Raw genomic sequence first — 17,703 nt, forward strand, 5'->3', positions numbered from 1 at the left:
GGAGTTCAAATCTGGGGATCGGTTTATATGGGGGCTATATATAATTATGGACCGATATGGACCAATTTTTGCATGGTTATTAGAGACCATATACTAACACCACGTACCAAATTTCAACCCAATCGGACGAATTTTGCTCCTCCAAGAGGCTCCGGAAGTCAAATCTGGGAATCGGTTTATATGGGGGCTATATATAATTGTGAACCGATATGGCCCAAGTTTTGGATGGTTGTTAGAGACCCTATACTAACACCACGTACCAAATTTCAACCGGATCGGATGAATTTTGCGCCTCCAAGAGGATCCTCAAGCCAAATCTAGGGGTCGGTTTATATGGGGGCTATACGTAAAAGGGGTCCGATATGGCCCATTTGCAATACCATCCGACCTACATCAATAAAAACTACTTATGCCAAGTTTCAATTTCGGAAGTTAGTGTGATTTCAATAGACAGACGGACGAACGGACATTCTTAGACTGACTCAGAATATCACCACGACCCAGAATATATATACTTTATGGGGTCTTAGAGCAATATTTCGATGTGTTACAAAGGTAATGACAAAGTTGATATACCCCCCATCCTATGGTGAAGGGTATAAAAATAAATAAATAAATTGTGGGGCACATATCTCGCAAACTATAAAATATATTCGCACACGCACGTGAACTTTTTTGAAAGGTTTTACAAGTTCTATCCCGCAAACAAAAAATCATCGAAATTGTTCATAATTGCGGAGTTGACAGCTAGAACAAAATTTCATACCCCCCGAGGTGACCAACTTTCAACGCCTACAGGTCAGCCCGTAGACCCACTAGGGACCCATAAATTTGCAAACTTAAGGGAAATGTAAACCTAATCATAACAACATAATTTTGTGTGAAAGCTTTTTATCAAAATTTGCAGAATTATTTCCAGATAAAAACAGCGATTTGGAACCACTATGTAGTGCAGGGTATACAAATTAAATTGTGCTAATAAAAGAAAATATATTTAAATCTCTCAATTCAAAGTAACTCTCAAGATATAATTTCGGAAGCGAAGCATTGAGAATGTAGACATCTACCGCTGTGTGAAAAGCTCACGTAATATTCATAGGAAGCCACTTTTTGAGGGAATTTTTATCTTCTTATTCTTGTTCGCATATGGAATATCCTAGGCTTTTTTGGAAAAATCCATTTCTCCACCGAACTGCTCACTATGCTAAAAAGTTCCCAGTTACCACACAATCTTATATCTACAAGCTATCAAACATCAATCGCAACACTGCAATGAACAGTGTTGCCAGCATTTTTCTGGCTCTTGTCCCCAAATTATGATGTTTTCGTCCCCAAAAATCCCCAATTTAAATTTAAATTCCTCACAAAAATCCCCGATACATTTTTGAAAATTTTTTTGAAAATAAAAATAAAGCAAAAGACTCTGTTGAAGAAAATCGGTAACAATAACCACAACACCAAGGGACTGGTGATCGTCTTCCAAATACTGGAGATATGAAAATGCGAGTTTGGAGTTCCTTGTATTTATGAATGAATATAAGACACAAAATTTGAGAAAATTGTCTATGTAACAAACAATGTTTTTGTCAAAATGTTCTATATATAAATACAATTTTGACAAAATTTTCTATAAAAATAAAATTTGGATAACACTTTCTACAGAAATAAAATTTTGACAAAATTTTCTATAGAAATAAAATTTTAACAAAATTTTCTATAGAAATAAAATTTTGACAAAATTTTGTATAGAAATAAAATTTTGACAAAATTTACTATAGAAACAAAGTTTTGACAAAATTTTCTATAGAAATAAATGTTGGACAAATTTTCTATAGAAATAACTTCTTGACAAAATTTTCTATAGAAGTAAAATTTTGACAAAATTTTCTATAGAAATAAAATTTTGACAAAATTTTCTATAAAAATAAAATGTTGACAAAATTTTCTATAGAAGTAAAATTTTGACTAAATTTTGTAAAGACGTAAAATTTTGACAAAATTTTCTATAGAAACAAAATTTTGACAAAATTTTCTATAAAAATAAAATTTTGACAAAATTTTCTATAAAAATAAAATTTTGACAAAATTTTCTATCAAAATAAAATGTTGACAAAAATTTCTATAGAAATAAAATTTTGACAAAATTTTCTATAGAAATAAATGTTGGACAAATTTTCTATAGAAATAAAATTTTTACAAAATTTTCTATAGAAGTAAAATTTTGACAAAATTTTCTATAGAAATAAAATTTTGACAAAATTTTCTATAAAAATAAAATTTTGACAAAATTTTCTATATAAATAAAATTTTAACAAAATTTTCTATAGAAATAAAATTTTGACAAATTTTCTATAGAAATAAAATTTTGACAAAATTTTTCTATAGAAATAAAATTTTGACAAAATTTTCTATAGATATAAAATTTTGACAAAATTTTCTATAAAAATAACATTTTGACAAAATTTTCTATAGAAATAAAATTTTGACAAAATTTTCTACAGAAATAAAGTTTTGACAAAATTTTCTATAAAAATAAAGTTTTGACAAAATTTTCTATAGAAACAAAATTTTGACAAAATTTTCTATAGAAACAAAATTTTGACAAAATTTTTCGATAGAAATTAAATTTTGACGAAATTTTCTATAGAAATAAAATTTCGATAGAAATTAAATTTTTACGAAATTTTCTATAGAAATAAAATTTTGACAAAATTTTCTATAGAAATAAAATGTTGACAAAATTTTCTATAGAAATAAAATTTTGACAAAATTTTCTATAGAAATAAAATTTGGACTAATTTTCTATAGAAATAAAATTTTGACAAAATTTTGTATAAAAATAAAATTTTGACAACATTTTCTATAGAAATAAAATTTTGACAAATTTTTCTATAGAAATAAAATTTTGGCAAAATTTTCTATAGAAATAAAATTTTGACAAATTTTTCTATAGAAATAAAATTTTGATAAAATTTTCTATAGAAATAAAATTTTGACAAAATTTTCTATAGAAATAAAATTTTGACAAAATTTTCCATAGAAATAAAATTTTGACAAAATTTTCTATAGAAATAAAATGTTGACAAAATTTTCGATAGAAATAAAATTTTGACAAATTTTTCTATAGAAATAAAATTTTGATAAAATTTTCTATAGAAATAAAATTTTGTCAAAATTGTCCATAGAAATAGAATTTTGACAAAATTGTCTATAGAAATAAAATTTTGACAAATTTTTCTATAGAAATAAAATTTTGACAAAATTTTCTATAGAAATAAAATTTTGACACAATTGTCCATAGAAATAGAATTTTGACAAAATTGTCCATAGAAATAGAATTTTGACAAAATTTGCTATAAAAAAAAAACATTTTGTTTAAAAAGATTAAACCGATTGCTCGAAAAAATCCCCAAATTTACGGAAATTACCCATCAAATCCCCAAGTCCCCAACACGAAAAAATATCCCCAATTTCTGGGGAAAATCCCCAATACAGGCAACACTGGCAATGAATATTACAAATCTCTCCAAAAGATATATTCACCACTTGGTGAAAACCTCAGCCTCAAATACACCACCACAGTTAAATTCAAAATATTTTTGGAGACTTTTTTTGTTCATGTTGCCCCAATGCACAATATGTTCGTTCATTCTATCTGTGGTTCAAGCATTCATCGTCATCGTTTCATACAACATCGTAATGAATACACGAATGAGTTCGGTCATTTGTGGTAGTGGTATGATGTGTGTGCAATGCATGAAGTATGAATCCCATCAACACAACAGTAACGAACCGACGAACAACGCTTGAATGGCAACGAAGATGAGAACAGTGGCAACATCAAAAACAACAGCAACAACAACATGGGGGCATTGAAATTTATGAAGCCGGCAAAAATGCTTCTTTTACCAAAGCACATATCGTTGCGATCAGTTGAGTTTCGCTTGTCGAGTGGATATCAAGTGTGTGGCTGCCTTGCATTCTAGCTAGCTCTTTTGTCTCTGAGTGCTGACTGTGTGTGGAAATTAAAATACAAGAATCAGAACTTATCTGTAAAATTAACCAAAGAAGAAAAGGATTTATACAAAAATTTCCGCTCTTGTGAATTTTAAAGCAAACGAAAAGTGTTTATTCGCAAAAACTGTGATTTAAAATCTGAGCTAATTTTGCTTGTTTAAAAAAAAAAAGAAACGCCTAACGAAATTTGATCACTTTTTTTCTTTAAACCCCCAAAAAACTCGAAACCTTAAATATCAACATGAGGGAAATCGTCCATTTGCAAGCCGGTCAATGCGGTAACCAAATCGGTGCTAAGGTAAGTGGCTTTTTTCTCGTTCTCTCTTTCGGAACGATCTCCTGTCGCTATGGAGACATGGAGTGGAGTTTCAGAAGCTCTCATATTCTTTAGAATTTGCGCAGTCGCAGCGGTTGGGTTTCCTTATTTTGCAAAAATCAGCAGTTATGCGAACTATTGATCTTGTTGGTGATCAAGGGGAACGGCGAAGGGATCTGCCTCAAATGTGGCATTTGTCGAAGTGGTGTTGCTTTGTATTTTGGTGTTTTTTTTTCGCAAATTGAATTTTAATTTTTTTCTGAATTTAATTATAGTTTTTTTACGTTTGTTTGAAAAAAGGCGCTCCAAAATCTAAATGGGCGATTGTATTGTGAAAAAAACAAAAAGTAAAACTGAACCATAGTAAAAAGCACACCACATGGAATCCAGTTTGCAACGAGTTTCCTTACAGAAATGTTCCAATGAGTGATGGTGGTGGTGCTGATGTCAGCCTGTGGCCCATGGCTACCAGCCCCCACCCTACGTTTTGGACATCATCACTTGATACAAATATCAATGTCAGGGTAAACCAAAAATTTCAAAACTTAAATTTTGTGTTTGCCATGAATTCTCTGGCTACGTACGTCTACAGCGATCTTTTAAGGAGTTTTCAACTCAATTGAACAATTACACAAAAATTCTCAACAAAATCTCATCTAGAAACGAGACGTGAAAATTTAAGCACACCAACCTAATATGCTACTACGCTACTACCTCAAGTCCATTGTCTGATTTTTTTTATATCTAGAGAAAATTAAGCAATTTAAATTGATTTAGAAGAATTTGGACAAAAGGTTCAGTCGGTTTTGTATCACACTTATGCCTTGCCTCGCCTTGCGATACCGTCCAAGGTATCTTGTATCCCAACCACTATCAATCGGAAATGATGATTAACATTTGAACTCACACACGCACACAGCCAAATGTTACTTGTAAGTGTTGGAGATATGACAAAGGCCATCTATACGTCAATTTTATAGCGAAATGTCACAGATTATTAGCACTTTTTATAACTCCAATAAAGATTAGCACTCATTTTGTGTTTTGTGACATCTGATAAAAATTATTAATCATTGTCTGATTATGACATGAAATTTGACATTTACAGGGAATTGTGGTATGTGAAAATTTACCAAATGAAGGTTAGAAAGGATTGATCATATATGAGATCAAAGTGATGATTGATCTCATGTATGATTAAATTGGGTGTTGCGAGCTCTACCATATTGTGAAATCACGCAAACAAAAATAAATAAAATGTTTGGAAACATAAAAATTTTAATTCTAAAATCACACTTTACGCCGCAAGTATTGATACATCTTTATATGGCAAAAATAAAATTTTAATTTGGAAATTGTACCAAAAATTTGGAATATAGTATAAGCCCTCTAATCCGGATACTCCATAGTCCGGACTATCCAGTAATCCGGACAGCTAAAGTTTTCGGTTATTATTTTTTTTTAATTTTTCCTCTGTAATTCGCACAGTTATTTGTTTTTGTTTTTGTCGCAGCATTTGTCCGTTCGTTTGTTCACAAACTATAACAATATTAACAAAAGGCAAGGCAGAAGGAATGTCAATTTGCGTGTTGTCACCAAGGTTGCCACTCGAAAATTAATCTACCAAAATTTGGAGAAAATTTTAACTAACAAAAAAATATATTTCTTAGAAAATATTGTCAAAAGTTTATTTTATCACATTTTTTTTACCCTCCACCATAGGATGGGTGGTATATTAACTTTGTCATTCCGTTTGTACCACATCGAAATATTGCTCTAAGACCCCATAAAGTATATATATTCTGGGTCGTGGTGAAATTCTGTTGAAATCACGCTAACTTCCGAACGAAACACGCTATCGACTTGAAACTTGCTACAAGCAGTTGTTATTGATGTAGGTCGGATGGATGGGCCATATCGGACCACTTTTACGTATAGCCCCCATATAACCCGACGCTCAGATTTGGCTTGCGGAGCCTCTTGGAGCAGCAAAATTCGTCCGATCCGGTCGAAATTTGGTACATGGTGTTAGTATATAGTCTCTCACAACCATGTCAAAATTGGTCCACATCGGTCCATAATTATATATAGCCCCACATATAAACCGATCCCCCGATTTGGCTTTCGGAGCTTCTAAAAGAAGCAAATTTCATCCGATCCGGCTGAAATTTGGTATATGGTGTTAGTTATGGTCTTTAACAACCATGCAAAAATTGGTCCACATCGATCCATAATTATATATAGCCCCCATATAAACCGATCTCCCGATTTGGCTTGCGGATCCTCTAAGAGAAGCAAATTTTATCCGATCCGGCAGAAATTTGGTACATGGTGCTAGTATATGTTCTTTAACAAACATGCAAAAAATTCTGTAGAAAATTTTGTCAAATTGAATCGGCCTTTTGCACTCAAATCGATGATTTGACTGTGGCATAGGAAAAGAGATATGTTTGTACGAATTTATTTCGGCATAAGCCGGCTATCATGCAAAACCTTTTTTGGAAGGTTCAAGTGTGGTTCATTGTGGGATTTAATGATCTGTCTGAATTTATTCTGATAATTGGTTGATAGTTTTGCTGCAAGTAGAGGATGCTGATGAGGAATGTGGTAATTCCGAAACGTGCGTCCATCCAACCATCTTGCAGTCTATAGGGCTTTGCCCAAATAAATTTAACAAACATTTTTTTCCTCTGTTGGTTAAGCTACACTTGTAGTTTAGTCAATGCATGGTTTTAAGCTGAAATCAAAAAACAACAACAATGGCCTTTTTTTGTTTAATATATACCCCGAATGGACTAGCATACAATTGAGAAGATGGTGTTAAGAAGTTTTAAGATACCTTGCCATCGGTAAGTGTTACCTCAACCCAAGTAATTCGGTTGTGGATGACAGTCTTTGGTACAAGTTTCTATGCAATCCATTGTGGAGGGTACATAAGATTCGGCCTGGCCGAACTTATGGCCGTATATACTTGTTTTCTATTGAATTTCGTTAAAATTTTCTATAGAAATAAAATTTTGACAAAATTTTCTGTAGAAATAAAATTTTGACAAAATTTTCTGTAGAAATAAAATTTTGACAAAATTTTCTATAGAAATAAAATTTTTGACACAATTTTCTATAGAAATAAAATTTTATCAAAATTTTCTATAGAAATAAAATGTTGACAAAATTTTCTATAAAATAAAATTTTATTTTAGTTTTAGAAAATTTTGTCAAAATTTAATTTTTTTTTTATGAAATTTTATCAAAATTATACTTTATATAGAAAATTCTGTTAGAATTTTATTTCTATAGAAAAATTTTTCAAAATTTAATTTCTATAGAAAATTCTGTCAAAATTTTATTTCAACAGAAAATTCTGTCAAAATTTTATTTCTTTTTTGTTGGAATTTTATTTCTATAAAAATGTCAACATTTTATTTCTATGGAAAATTTTGTCAGAATTTTATTTCTATAGAAAATTTTGTCAAAATTTTATTTCTATAGAAAATTTCGTCAGAATTTTATTTCTATTGAAAATTTTGTCAGAATATTATTTCTATAGAAAATTTGCGAATTAACATACACTCAAAAAATGTTTTGAGTGTATGTTGTTTTCAGTTTTTATTGAAATGTCTTCCATATCGAAAATAATGGTACCAATCACAGTTTTAATTGGACATAAAAAATACTTGATTAAAAAATTAATTGATTTCATTTGCAAATTTCAATCAATGTTTTATTCAATTAAAAATAATTGAAATTAATTAAAAAAATAATTGTGGTACAGGGTATAATAAGTTTGTGCATTTGTATGTACAGAAGTACACGCAAAAAAATAATTCTTTCATCCCCAACGAAATTTTAGACAAACAAAGTTCGTATATCATTTGCTTTAAGGAAGTTTATTTGGAAGAAAAATATATACTTTTTGTGATAAACGGATGTAAAAACAATTTCATAAAGACTAACTCAAAAAAAAAACTATCTTTTCTGGCTAATTGCATTTTTCCTTACATCTTTCTCACTTCCACGAAGATTTTTAGTTCGTAGCACCTTTTTCTTCTGTAATACAAACAATGTAGAAGAAATTATTCGATTTTATAAATTTTTTACATTTTACCTTTCGCCTGGATGGAGAATCGAACCGCGGACCATGCAATTTCTAAGCCAACACACTATCCACTGAGCTATGCAGCTGTTATTGTCATCAATAGACATTTATCTATATAAGTTATATTTATATAGCATAAGCTTGCGGCGCCGACGAGCCGATTACACTGGCAGAAAAAATTTTCGTTATATTAATGAAATGTGTCATTAAAATTGAGCCAATGATACAAATTCATTGATATAACGAAATTTTTCGTTATTATAACGAATTTTCTGTTAGTCAATGTGTAAACAAACTTTATTTAACAGAAACATACATTTAGTTGGGCACCGTGGAGCAGTGATTGGTACGTCCGCCTTGCATACCAAGGGTCGTGAGTTCGATCCCAGCTTCGACCGAACACCAAACATTTTTTGTTTGTTTTTTTTTTTACATATATTCCAGATATGTTCGAAAGATTCCTAAAAAATGTTCCACATTACATACTACTACACGTTTTCCAAACATTTTTTTCTTCGCGTGTAAGATTTATCTAAAGGAATTCACTTAATAATCACTAATTTACACAAGTATGTCGTATGTAAAATGAGCCTAAGGTTCAATTTAACTAAATGTGAATTCTATTCCTCAAAAAGACAATCATCTCATCTGATTTGAATTGCTTCCATGGAAATGAGGATACTCAGATTGTGAACAGATATATGCATCTTTGAGTTCACTTCTTGTACAACGTATTATTTACAAGATATTTTCATATTGAGTTCTCTGGTGTAAAAATAACCTAAATGTATGAAATTGAAAAAAAAATCCGCCCTGGATTATTCTTTTCCATTGGTCCCTTATCAAGATTTTGAGAAACTATTTCATTATATATTTCATATATTTCATTATATCTACTAGTCTGATTGCAGTACGTGTTGATATTTGATGTGAAACATTTAAAATTTTTCAAATAATATCAAAATATTGCATAGATTTTGAGAATAAATTTCAACTTTGTTAAAGATAAATTTGTCAAAGTTTATTCATTCATTTGATTAATTTAAGCACATATGCATATTTAAGATAAGTTAATAAATAAATAATAAAATACCAAAAATAAAGATTAATCACATATTAATCATATGATGCACTTGAGATAAAAGGGTCATAGAAAAGTTACGTGTTCTAAAATGGTTTCTATTTTATCGTCATGTATTTACGTATGAAGTGTATCATTGGTATTCTTGGAATCAGAAAAAATGTTTTTCATATTATGCAGAAATAAGGAACTACACGTTTCATCCATCAGTGATAACGGTCACCATATACAAGAGCTGAACTCTTGTGGTGTAAAAATAATGTTTTAATATCATTAAGAGAGCAAATATATGGGCTTATTCATTACAATATTTTTATCATTTAATATTTTTTCTTAAGATTTTTTCTGTCCGCTTTTCGATTTAAAAATAATTTGGTTTTGTAAATATAATCAAAGTAGAGCGACAGTATTGCGGTTTGAATGATTGTGATTTTTACACCCATCGACACGATGAACTTGAGTTTGTAGTCATGTCTAGGTTATAAATAATTGAATTAAAATCTTGGGTAAATTCCAATGATTATACCAGAAATAAATGAATGGAATAGAGGGTTATGGGTTGGTAAGGGAAAGGCTGCACACGAAATTAATTGATCCGAATAAATTTTTTAATTGAAATGTCTTCAATCGCAGAAATAATGAGAAATGATAAAACACAGCAGTAAGTTCGGCCGGGCCAAATCTTAAATACCCACCACCATGAATCAAATATACTAGTTTCCTTTGAAAATGTCAGGGGAGGTTTGATTGCAGATATTTTCCCAAGCAGATTAGTTCAACCACACGCAAAAAAATAATTCTTTCCTCCCAAACGAAATTTTAGACAAACAAAGTTCGTTTCTCATTTGCTTTTCGCTGTAAGGAAGTGTATTTGGAAGAAAAGTATATGCTTTTTGATAAACGTTTATTCTTTTCCACGATTTCATAAAGACAAACTCAAAAATAAAAAAACATTGTTTTCTTGCTAATTGCATTTTCTCTTACATCTTTCTCACATCCACGATGTTTTTAAGTTCTTAACACCTTTTCCTGCAATACCAACAATGTAGAAGAAATTATACGATTTTATAAATTTTTAATTTTTTTTACCTTTCGCCTGGACGGAGAATCGAACCGCGGACCATGCACTTTGTAAGCCAACACACTAACCACTGAGCTATATACCTGTTATGGACATCAATAGATAAATATCCATATAAGTTATATTTATATAGCATAGCTTGCGGCGCCCACGAACCAAATAAACAAAGTTTATTTAACAGAAACAGACATTTAGTTTGACACCGTGGAGCAGTGGTTGCTACGTCCGACTTGCATGCCAAGGGTCGTGGGTTCGATCCCTGCTTCGACCAAAGTTTTTTTATTTTTGTTTTTTTTTTTGTTAACATATATTCCAGATATGTTCTGAAGATTCCGAAAAAATGTTCAACATTACATTGTAGTATATTAAATTTTGAACTGTAAAATGTGTCTTATTAAAGACCTAAAGTCAGAAAAGAACAGTGTTTGATATAAACGAAATGGACTGTGTTGTTGTTTCCAAAATAACTTTTTTTATTGAATAAATAAAAATTTTGTAACAAACGAATTTTTTTGGTGATAAAAGTTTAAAATTTTCGGAGCAATTCAAAAAACCCTAACAAAAGAAAAACGTTTTCGGTACACGTTTTCCAAACGTGTTTTTTCTTTGCGTGCAGTACGCTTCCCTTAGATAAATGTAAAGATTTTACCTATGAAGACTAGATCAAATTCTGAATTTTTCAAATCTATTTTTTGTTTGCGTTTTAGAGGAATCATAAACATCTCTTGTAAGTGTACAAGAAATTGATGAAATAACGCCTTGATTTAAAATCTAAAATATATAGATATTTACCCCTAGTATTTAAATGATTACGAGAAGTAAAATCTGGAAATTTTGCATTCAGTTACAAGTAATTTTCATGACCAGTGCACGTCAAGATCTAAAATCGGTCTATATGGAGGCCTCAACAATCGGACCGATAACAACTAAATCCGATACACTTTTTTGTTGGTCTAAAATGCCAGTATATTTTCTATTTGTGGCAAATCGGATAAAAACTACAATTTCTAGAAACCCTAGTAGTTAAATCGGGAGATCGGTCTAATGGGGACTATGCCAAAAACATTGAGGGATACACACAATATTCAGCACATCTAATTGTAGTTCTAGAATCTAGACCCCAAATCGGAGGGCCGTATTATGAGGGGACTATATCAAAAACTGTACCGATACACAATATATTCGGCTCACTTCTTTTCTAAAATTAGACAAAATGTTTCTTTTTGATGGGTTCACTATCTTTTTTTCAGTGTAGTATCAATTAAAAATTTAATTTAAAGTCAATTGAAAAATTAATTGATCCAATTAAAAAATTAATTTATACTTTTAATTTTTGTGCTTGATTTTTATTTCAATTAAACAAAAATTGTTAAATCAATTAAATTTTTAATTGAATATTTTTTAAAACTCAATTAACTTTGTGTCAATCGCACTGTCCTTTTGTCAGAGCTATTAGAGTAACTAGGGAAATTGAAAATCTTCACCACATATTTTTATGATTCTTAAGTGTTAGATGAAATGCATGATTTTTATATATTTATTGTATTGAGTGCATACACTCAAAAGAAAAAGATTACTAGGATCCAAAATTGTTCACCTTCACTTAAGGCTTCTGGTATTAATTCTGAGTCAAGGATGCGGCTTCTTTAAATAAATCAAAATAAGCTTACACAAAAAAAAAATATCACCAAAATATTTCCAATTAAAGGTTGATTCAAGTTGAACAATTTTTCAATTAATAAATTAATTTATACAATTAACTTTTTAATCAAGATAGAAACATTAAGTTAAATAAGTCAATGACTGAAACTTTTAACTAAAAATAATTAACTTTTTAATCAAACTCGGAAGACTAAGTCAGTTAAAAACAGTGATGGATTTTTTTTTTTAATTTTTAATTAAAATTTATTTCAAACAACCAATTTTTAATCAAATTAAAAATACTAAGTTAGTTAAGAAAGTAATTAAAAATAGTTACATTTTCAATTAAAATATTAATTGATTTTTGCATTCAACATCAATTAAGTTTTGAATTGAATCAATAAAAACAAGTATATACGGCCGTAAGTTCGGCCAGGCCGAATCTTATGTACCCTCCATCATGGATTGCGTGGAAACTTCTACGAAAGAATATCATCCACAATCGAATAACTTGGGTTGTGATTTCTTAAAACTTCTTAACACCTTCTTCTAAATTGTAAGTTAGTCCATACGGGGTATATATTAAACAAGAAAATACCGATTAAGTACGTATATAATTCAGTTTGACAAAATTTTCTATAGAAATAAAATTTTGACAAAATTTTCTATAGAATAAAATTTTGATAAAATCTTCTATAGAAATAAAATTTTGACATAATTTTCTATAGCAATAAAATTTTGACAAAATTTTCTACAGAAATAAAATGTTGACAAATAGAAATAAAATTTTGACAAAATTTTCTATAGAAATGACATTTTGACAAAATTTTTTATAGAAATAAAATGTTGACAAAATTTTCTATAGAAATAAAGTTTGACAAAATTTTCTATAGAAATAAAATTTTGACAAAATTTTATATAGAAATAAAATTCTAACAAAACTTTCTATAGAACTAAAACTTTGAAAAAATTTTCGATAGAAAAAAAAAACAATTTGGACAAATTTTTCGATAGAAAAAAATTGACAAAATTTTCTATAGAAATAACATTTTGACAAAATTTTCTATAGCAATAAAATTTTGACAAAATTTTCTATAGAAATAAAATTTTGACAAAAGTTTCTATAGAAATGAAATTTTGACAAAATTTTATATAGAAATAAAATTTTGACAAAATTTTCTATAGAGATAAAGTTTTGACAAAAATTTCTATAGAAATAAAACTTTGACAAAATTTTCGATAGAAAAAAAAAAAAAAACAATTTTGACAAATTTTTCGATAGAAAAAAAAAATTGACAAAATTTTCTATAGAAATAACATTTTGACAAAATTTTCTATAGCAATAAAATTTTTGACAAAATTTTCTATAGAAATAAAATTTTGACAAAATTTTCTATAGAGATAAAGTTTTGACAAAATTTTCTATAGAAATAAAATTCTGACAAAATTTTCTATAGAAATAAATTTTGACAAAATTTTCTATGTAAATAAAATCTTGACAAAATTTTATATAGAAATAAAATTTTGAAAAAATTTTCTATAGTAATAAAATGTTGACAAATTTTCTATAGATATAAAATTGTTGTAGATTATTTTTGGCTCGAGTGGCAACCATGAATATGAACTATAACTATAGCCCGATATGGACCAATTTTGGCATGGTTGTTAGCGACCATATACTAGCGCACTGTAACAAATTTCAACCGAATCGGATAAATTTTGCCCCTCCAAGGGGCTCCAGAGGTCAAATTTGGGTATCGGTTTATATAGGGGCTATATATAATTATGGACCGATATGGACCAATTTTTGCATGGCTGTTAGAGACTATATACTAACACCATGTACCAAATGTCAGCCGGATCGGATGAAATTTGCTTCTCTTAGAGGCTCCGCAAGCCAAATCTGGGGATCGGTTTATATGGGGCTATATATAATTATGGACCGATATAAACAAATTTGGGCATGGCTGTTAGAGACTATATACTAACACCATGTACCAAATTTAAACAGGATCGGATGAATTTTACTCACCCAAGAGGCTCCGCAGGCCAAATCAGAGCGTCGGTTTATATGGGGGCTATAAGTAAAAGTGGCCCATTTGCAATACCATCCAACCTACATCAATAAGTAGCGTGATTTCAACAGACGGAGGGACGGACAGACATGCTTAGATCGACTCAGAATTTCACCACGACCCAGAATATATATACTTTATGGGGTCTTAGAGCAATATTTCGATGTGTTACAAACGGTATGACAAAGTTAATATACCCCCATCTTATGGTGGAGGGTATAATGAAATCAGTTAATTTTTTAATCAAGTATTTTTTTTTGTTGTGCCCAATTAAAACTGTGATTGATATTATCATTTTTGTGATTAAAGACATTTCAGTTTAAAAATTAATTGGATCTGATTGATTGAATCAGAAAAAAAAATTGTGTAGGATCCCAACAAAAAAATTTGGAAGTGCTTCTGATGGCATGACTTTAAAAGCACTTCCAAAAATTTCCTCCCAAGGTTGTTCTTCATTTTAACTACACCGGAAGTTCTTTTAATTCAATTTTTTTATAACTCGATTTTTTCATATTTTAATGTGTAATTTTAATTTTTTTCTTATAAATAGGTTAAAAACAGAATAAGAATTAAAGAAGTGGTAGAAATTATTCAACTGTTGTCGACCAAAAATGATAGGTTAGGTTAGGTTAGGTGGCAGCCCGATGTATCAGGCTCACGTAGACTATTCAGTCCATTGTGATACCATATTGGTGAACTTCTCTCCAAAATGATAAATCCTTTCTGGGACAAATAGGATTTAGCCTATATTTGAAGCGTCTTTGTCTTATATTCAAAGATTCAATATTTCAGTTAATTTAAGAACGATTTCTTTATTTTAAGGAAAATGTGCCTTTATTCAAAGACATGCGACCTTAACGGAGGGCCGCAAATTTACAAAATTTGTGTCCTAAACTTAATGAAAATAAAAATTTGAAGCAAAGATTATAAATTTTATTGCAATTAAAATTTCATTATTTTAAAGAAATTTGTCCTTAATATTTAGTAAATTGTGCATTATAAAATTTAGTTAGCGTAATCTTTCATACCCAGCAAAAAAATTTGGAAGTTCTTCAAAGGTACAACTTTAAAAGCACTTCCAGAAGATGCTCTTCCAACGATGTTCTTTATTTTAACTACCCAGGAAGTTCTTTTAATTCAATTTTTTATATCTTAGTTTTTTCACACTTTTAATGGGTAATTTTAACTTTTTTGTTTCAAATAGGTTAAAAACAGAGTCAGAATAAAATAAAATGGTGCAAATTATTTTAATTTAGCAAAAAATGCTAAATCCAAAAATCACTAAATCCTATCTGAAAAAATTGTGAATTTGTGAAAATATTTGAGTTTAAACGTTTCCGACAAGCATTAGAATCCATTAAGAATTATAAAAAATTATAAAAATTATTTATTTGACAAAATATCACGGAATTTTTTAATTTACATCCAGAACATTGAATTCGGATCATACCTAAAGAAGTGATGCAAATTCAGTGCAACGACTGTTGAAATAGAGGACTTCCGTCCTATGACAAGCCCATGTTAAATTCATCGCTTCCGCGTCAATTTTGCACCACTTCCGGATCCAAAAAGAACATTTTCATTACTTTTGCGGCGACGCTTTGTTTGCTGGCTAAATTTGTGTAATCTTTAATATTATGAAAAAATTTTGTTCAGTGTACATTTAATAAACTTCCCATCGTAAAAAATTTCTAGAAAATTTTTGAAGTTTTTTTTTCTTAAATTTCATTGTCGTATTTGTTGTTTTCATATTCATGAATCAGCTATTTACAAAATAGAAAACACACAAAGTAAAATAGTTTTTCCACCTCACTCCGTTTTGGACATGGAATAAATAGTTTGGAATTTGACAACAGTACCATCAGATATTGTATCTTCATTAAATATTTCCCATTGTATGAAAATGCATTTAACGTCGTCACTACTAAAACACAGGGACCAGTAGTAGTAGCCACTCAATTCACTTCAATTGCTGGAAAACACAATCGTCAAATCATAAAAAAAAGAAATTTAATATTTTTACTCTACATGTGATGTGACAACAAATATGCATTAAACACAACAGAAAAAAAGAATTAAATATAAAACCACTTCAAAAAACGAGTAAAACAAAAAAAAACGTAAATAAATAAAAAGATAGGAAAAATTCTCACCCTTACCTCTCTTCATACATAATTACCAACTGTCAGTTAGTTTTAAACATTCATAATTTCAGGCTTTGTCTGTCTGTCTTTTTTGTGGCTGGTTGCCTGATTTAGCGGTTTTTATGGCGCTTAGTTAACCAAAGCTGATAACAAGCCTATGAAATGGCTAAAATCTACAAAGCCCACCTCCCCCCACCCCAAAAAAAAAAAAATTAATTAGCTAAAGTGTCTTCAATCAACAAGTGTTGGTAATGGGCCAACCCATGAAATCCCACGATCATAAGGCTATGAAAATTGTGGACCCACTTGCAATGAGATTTGGCCAATTTCGTTATGTGGATTCATAAATTTAATTATATACAATTGAATTTGGATTAATAAAAGTTTTGTATTTAATTCGTTTTTCGTTTGGTTTGGAAAAAAATTGAGGAGAGTCGCAAAGAAAGTCCATTGAAAAAACACAAAGCAATTTTGTTGCATGAATGAATTTGCTAATTAATTTCTTTTGAACATTTCACGATTTATGTGATCACGAACTAGGCAACATTTTGCATTTATAAATTTTTCCAGATCATAAATAAGATAGAGTGTATGATTTACTTAATAAAATAAGAAATTGTATTTTTTTTTTTTTTTTGGATTTAGAAGAATAATTAATGATTTGTCTTTTTCAAACAAATTCAAGTAATTTTTGCCAACAGTAGTAACATACGTGAAAAACAAAGGGAAATTTCGTTTATCTAAAATTTTGTTACGGAGGAAAATATGTGTTGGTTGTGTGTAGAGATATAGAATAACTACTGGCCCCATAAAGAACTCTCTACCATCTGTGGAGAAATTTTTGTTTTGAAAGAAAATGGATAAATGACGACATCAACTATTTATTTATCAGCAAACAAACTTTAGCAGAAGTTAAATTTTTTTTGGGGTAGGAGCACGATTACCACTCGAGCCACAAATAATCTACCTAAAGTTGGAAAAAATTTTACCAAACAAACAAAATTTTGTTTTGTCAAAATTGTACTTCTATAGACAATTATATCCAGATTTTAATTCTATAGAAAATTTTGCTAAAATTTTGTTTGAATAGAACATTTTGTAATAATTTTATTTCTAAAGAAAATTTTGTTAAAATTTTATTTCTATATAAAATTTTATTTCTATAGAGAATTTTGTAAAAATTTTATTTCTATAGAAAATTTTGTTAAAAGTTTATTTGTACAGAAAATTTTGTCAAAATTTTATTTCTATA

At 29.4% G+C, this 17,703-nt stretch overlaps 1 protein-coding gene across 2 annotated transcripts in view; it reads left to right on the forward strand.

The window, feature by feature from the left end:
- Positions 1-3,918: 3,918 nt before the first annotated feature.
- LOC142238061 (tubulin beta-3 chain) overlaps positions 3,919-17,703 on the forward strand; it is a 95,981-nt gene continuing 82,196 nt past the window's right edge. For both annotated transcript variants that reach the window (XM_075309582.1, XM_075309583.1), the window contains exon 1: positions 3,919-4,315. In XM_075309582.1, the coding sequence (XP_075165697.1) occupies positions 4,259-4,315 (57 nt within the window). In that variant the 5' untranslated portion in view covers positions 3,919-4,258. The remainder of the gene's footprint in view (positions 4,316-17,703) is intronic.

Source organism: Haematobia irritans, chromosome 5 (assembly GCF_050003625.1).
Source record: "Haematobia irritans isolate KBUSLIRL chromosome 5, ASM5000362v1, whole genome shotgun sequence".
NCBI lineage: Eukaryota > Metazoa > Arthropoda > Insecta > Diptera > Muscidae > Haematobia > Haematobia irritans.